Below are 6000 nucleotides of genomic sequence, written 5' to 3'. Positions count from 1 at the left end.
ACAAAAGACGCGCTCGGCTGCTATTTGTAACCGAACGCTGCCAGCGTTTTTTTTTGCTAAAAAAACGCCGTTGTCAACTTTTTCTTGTCAAAAAAGACGCTAAGTGTGAACATAGCCTAAGTGCTTCTTTTACCGATATATATATTTACCGATATATTTAGCATTTCTAATCCAAACAATGTCAAACTTGGCACTGCACTCACTTGTGCCCGTAGCAAGTTTGAAATCCATCAGACTAACGGTTCGAGAGATATGCAAATAAGAGACACACAGACAGACAGACAGACAGATTTATATTTCTGTAATTTATAGATAGATAATTATAGACAAGAAGATTTTAATATATTTGTTCAAGTTTTCTTGAAAACTGGTCATAAAAAAAAAAAGCCAAAATTTACACTGACAATTGAACTTCTTTAGAAGCAAAACTGCTAAACAATAATAAAAACATTAAAAATGTAAACAATGACACGCAATAATACTATGAAGACCCTTTAAACACAATCACAAATATAAACACATAGTCTTACAGTAACATACAAGTTCAAAATGAAAAGAACCTATTCGAATATAACTGCTTATCAAAATGTACTACAAATACATGAAATGTGTGTCGATTAAACAAATACAATGATGCCACGATTGTCTTGCCAGATATCCCCCACCCCCCAAAAAAATAAAATTCCAAGGCAGTTTTATACTCATTTCTTATTACAGAGGGGATTCCTGAAACTGAAACGTGCAGCCTTTCCTGTGTGTGCTTCATTCACTTTTTTGTGACAATTAATGAAGCACTAATGGCGTAATTTCCGTTAGACAATGCAGAAAGTTATAGAAGCACATTCAGTAAAATACAGAGGAGCAAAACTTTGAACTTGGGGTCAAGTTTTTTTAACCACAGAAGAAGAATCTGAAGTGCATAACATGGCTCCGGTGCAATGGGAGCTGTGCAAGGTGTATAAAGAACAAACATGTAATCCAAACAAACACACTTTAGCTCAAACTAGTTTCAGGTATCAAAGGAGAGAATACAACACTAAAATAAGGTTGTGTAACTGATAACACCACCAACTGTGCAAGGTAAACATTTATCCATGGCCACACTGTTCTTCTGTGCTTTGGTGTGCAGTGGCTTATTTTGAATATGTGGACTCTTTTACTGTAGTTTATAGTTCTATCTAGAATAAGCTACTTGTAAAAACAAGATTCCTGCTGTAGATGAACTATTAAAAGACTTCAAAAGATATGTTCTTCCTGGGTAGGAGGATCACCCCAGCTAACCTTCTCAGAACTTCGGCTAATGTTCTGGAACGTTCTTCCAGTAATATTAATAGAATTATCTGGTCTTTAATAATGTTCTCACAAAAAACATTATTCATGGAATGTTTTTTTCTGAATTGTTTTACTTGAACCTTTCTCTAACATTTTAAATGCGTTCAAAGCGTTCCCATTATGTTCCCATAACCGAGAAAAACGTTTTTAAAACATTTAAAACATGGACTTTTGGAATGTTTCAGAGAACATTCAGAAATAACGTTTTCATAACTTAACGGGAACGTTAGCCAAAAGATCTTTGAACCTATTTTTGTTAGCTGGGACAGAGATCCGAAAGTTGCATTGTTTAATAGTTGCAATAGTTGAAGAGTAAAACTTAAAGTCAACATGAAATGACATCCACTACCCCTTTTACTTTCACAACGTGATGAATGTTTCAAAATGTGACATCATTAAAAGTGGCTGTTTCATACAAAAGTTTGCAGGTGGACCGTTATTAATTTTTTTTTTACAAAGATAAGCAAAACTTGCACAGAATGAATAGGAACGCGCATTGAAAGTACAGTCAGAAATTGTAATGTTTTCGTTTGACACATTTTTTATATAAAAAAAATATTTATGTGTACTGAGTACACCTTTAAGAAAGTGATGTATCCGAAATGGTCATTTTTAGTGAAAATGTCCTTATTCATATATTTTCATATATTTAACTTGTTATTGATCATTCATTCATTTCAATAAAAAAATTTCAATTCAAATTAATAATTTTTCATCAACTTCTTCGACTGCCTGGTTCTCATTGCACCAGAAAGTAAATTGGGTCAATTTTGATTTCATGTTGACTTTAAAGGCCTGTTCACAAAAAGACGAATGTTCGAAGCAAAATAAGTGCAATAAACATTTTAATTTGAATGAACAGAAGTTAATGTGTCTGTTTAGACCGTCACAAACATCCCCATGCTGTCAATGCAATGGAATTAATTTTTTAACAGAGAGGGGTTCTAAACTTTTTCTATTGCTGGTGATGAACTAGCCAACCAATAAGATCCACACTTTTTTGGTCACATGCCCAGAGCCACTGCTTTCATAAAACTAAAGCTGTGTCTGAAATCGCTCCCTATCCACTATATAGTGCACTAGGTGTCGGCCATTTTGTAGTGGTGTCCGAATTCTGAGTGAACGACATCATTCCCTACATTCGTTCACTACTTTTACCCACAATCCTCTCTGAATTCGAGAGTACATTCGATGTACACTTGCTGAAGCACTATTTAGGAAGTCTATTATAATTCCTTATTTAGGCATTAACTCAATTTAATGTGTTTTACTAATAGCCAGGTGTTTTAAAGGTGTTGTTAACTCGTTAAACTGTAAGGAAGAGATGATAATTTGCTGGATGATTTAAAAATATTCGTCAATCATCTGTAGGTACGTATTCATTGGAATGTAATAATCATAACGGTCGCCTAAGGGCGCTCAACGACCACGTCATCTGTGAGCGTGAGAGTTTCTAACAATTTCAATCGAATAAACTACAAAGCTGGCACGGAGGTATATATTATTACAAAATAAAGTCATTGTGATTGCTATTGTTGTTAATATTACTCCTCATATCACTCCTTGTAGATATAGTGCACTCAAATGCCATTCACTATAGGGATTAGTGAATGAGTGAACGAGTGAGCGGTTTCGGACACAGCTTTTGTGTGCATCCGAAAACTTAAAAATGCTGCCTTTGGAGGATGCATTCCAAGATAGGAAGGCATCAAAGCACGTCTGAAACCAATAAAATCAGATAAAGGTATTTCAGGAGACAGGAAGTGAAGCTAATATTATAAGGCAGCATAGATTCATCCTTCGCTCCCTTTGATATCCTGTGCGTTCCATTCTGTGACAGTTAAAGGAATAGTTCACTTCAAAATGAAAATTCTGTCACAATTTACTCACCCTCAAGTTGCTTCAAACCTGTATGAATTTCTTTCTTCTGCTGAGCCTTCTGATGAGGCCCATCAACTGTTTGGTTACCGACATTCTTCAAAATATCTTTTGTTTTCAGCAGAAGAAAGAAATATATACAGGTTTGAAACAACTTGAGGGTGAGTTTATGATAACAGAAATTTCATTTTGAAGTTAACTATTCCTTTAAGCTAAAAATAAAATGCCATCAGAACATTGTGGTTGCTGGTCAGTCAGTTTGTAAATGTAAATTTCTGACCAACGTTTTCCATTTGTGATGTCATTTCTGGTGAGAAATTACTGTTGTAGAAATATAGTTATCACCAAAGCTCTCTCTATTTTGTTGTAGATCATTAAACCGTTTCATGAGGTACCTTCGTTGCCAAATAAAGCCGCGGGGCAACAAATCAGCTGCCCAAGCTTTCGGGACGCAGCCTATGACTTGGTGGCGCTCACATTTTTTTACTTTGATAAGAAAACCGGTTTGTCTTCTTCTCAGACACCTATTGGTATTTCGGCTTTCCTTTAAACGCCACATACTGTTAGAGTAAAACTGCAGTTTTATTAAGTCTGCCTGATGGTTTTTACGCATTGGTCTGAACAGACATATCGCATGCGAAAATCACACTGAATTTTCATGCTGAACATTCGTGTTAATGCAAACAGGCCGTAACACCTAAACAATATCAAACCACATTCAACCAACAAGGCCATTTGGCCATTTTAACTTTTACATTCTAGAGGAATTCTGTTGTTGTCCTGAATATGAGACAAAGTGTAAAAAGCCCCATTTCCTACTTCATAAAGAATATCCCTTTCATATTAATTTTAAATGGACAGTAGTGGGATTGATCTGTATGTAGCGACAGTGCGGACAGACAACTCAACTATCTTTATCATATTCCCACTGGAGTCTCCCTGACTGAACTAACACACACTCATGCAAATCACACACGAATGCATGCACCTGTACACTCACACACGCATACTAGTCCCGTGCTTGTGTCTCTAGGTCTGGGAGTAAAACATTCTCATCTTGATCACTGGATTGGGAGCTTGTCTGTCTGTAATAGGCACTGCCAAATGTCGGAAGCCTCTGGATGCAAAGAGAGTTTCTCTTGTAAAGAAGCCACAACGATCCAGTCATCACAGCAAACAACACAATGGCCACCAAAGCAGCCACTGAGATCACGCCTCGGTGCAGACCTGAAACCAAAAGACACGTCGAGTGATACTTTATAACATGTTTTCTTATTTTCATATGCCTGATGAAACTGAGAACTAAACACTGTAGACATAATATAATTTACACTCAATTTTGAGGTACTGCTGTTATCGCTTAAAAACAGAGCTGATAGTGTTGCAGAGAACACAGGAAGTATTTCTGTGTTATTTCCTCAAAAATATGATTCAGCAAAAAAGATTATTCTAACCTTTCAATGGCTCCACTTCTACCTCTTTGATGGCTCCTGTGATGGAAAATAAAACATCTGAATGAATAATGATACAAAAAAAAAAAGTATTTACTTTTGTGAGAGCTATTCCTAACCTCATCCTCTCCCTCAGGTCAATGTTTGTTTATGTTTCAAATAAAAATCAATCAGTCACAATACACACAGATATGAAGTGGTTAGATTTGATGGCATCTGAATTAACAGGGTTATGCATGAAATGGTTAGTTATTTTGAAATAAAGTTGAAAGAATGTAAAGAATGTGCTGAGTTTATATAATTAATTGATCAAATCTAGTAATTTAAAGGTAAATAATTATTATTTTTTTAAATCTCCCAAACAATTTGCATTAAAAAATTGAAAAAATATGATCCAAAAGAAATTATATAAGCTTTCTGGACAAAACAAAAAAAAGTATAATTTTAGGGCTTCAGGCTATTTTGACCCATGAGAAAAGGATTTATTACAAATACATTACAAATACAGAAGGATAGGATGACGTTAAAAGATTCTTATTTTGCAACTTGTGAGTCAGTACACAAATGACACAGCACTGCAACAAGGAAATGTTGCCATTCTAAGGCAAATAGTCATTTCCTGTTCGGTTTCTGAACATGAACTGGGTCTATACTGAGCCTCCGCTGGTGGTTTTGAAGTCAAAGGTCATTCCTTTTACCTGATGAGGTTTTGCAGATGAAGCCCTGGGTGTCAGTGCAGTTGTCTAACTGCCACACAGCATCTGATATCCGCATAGTCACACATAGACCAGCCCTCATGACACTGGGATCTGGAGCTTTAGAGCGCCAGTAAGTGTACTGGAGCGGAGAGCCATCCAGTCGAGTCAAAGCGTTCTCTAAAAATAAGCATTTTGGTTACATAAGGACAATTGAATTTTTCAGATAAATCTTTTAACATAAAAGTGCCCCTATTATGTTTATTCAGATATGATCTTTCATGTAGTGTGTTACTACAGTGTAGTGTTTGTGAATGTACAGGGTCTGCAAAGTTTCAAAGAACAAAGTGTTAAATATGCTAAATGGAGTTATTGTCTCCCAAAAGAAAGAACCGATTCTGAACTGCCTGAAACGAGCCGTCAGTAATTCCAGTCTTACTTCCAGTAGGTTTATAACACATTTGCATAATGCCAGCCTATGGTTTTCAGTGGCTGCCTGTGAACAACGTCTACTTAGACCTACTCTCAAAAACGGTAGCTCTTGCTGAGGCCAGGAAGAGTTTGGTCCGTGTTGCTGACATGTAGAAAAAAAACTGTGTTTTCTGTTCTGCAAAAGCAAATCCACTCTGCATGCACATCCAAAG

The 6000-nt window shown here is 36.1% G+C and overlaps 1 protein-coding gene across 1 annotated transcript in view; it reads right to left on the bottom strand.

Moving 5' to 3' along the window:
* Positions 1 to 381: 381 nt before the first annotated feature.
* pla2r1 (phospholipase A2 receptor 1) overlaps positions 382 to 6000 on the bottom strand; it is a 32437-nt gene continuing 26818 nt past the window's right edge. Inside the window, exons 28-30 of the mRNA XM_082156196.1 lie at positions 5360 to 5536; positions 4665 to 4700; positions 382 to 4437 (exon numbers count right to left, since the gene is read on the bottom strand). Coding sequence (XP_082012322.1) covers positions 4220 to 4437; positions 4665 to 4700; positions 5360 to 5536 — 431 coding nt within the window. The 3' untranslated portion in view covers positions 382 to 4219. The remainder of the gene's footprint in view (positions 4438 to 4664; positions 4701 to 5359; positions 5537 to 6000) is intronic.

The sequence above is a fragment of the Leuciscus leuciscus genome (genome assembly GCF_965113295.1).
Source record: "Leuciscus leuciscus genome assembly, chromosome: 23".
NCBI classification, from domain to species: Eukaryota; Metazoa; Chordata; class Actinopteri; order Cypriniformes; family Leuciscidae; genus Leuciscus; species Leuciscus leuciscus.
This window is presented reverse-complemented; position numbering and strand designations above follow the sequence as displayed.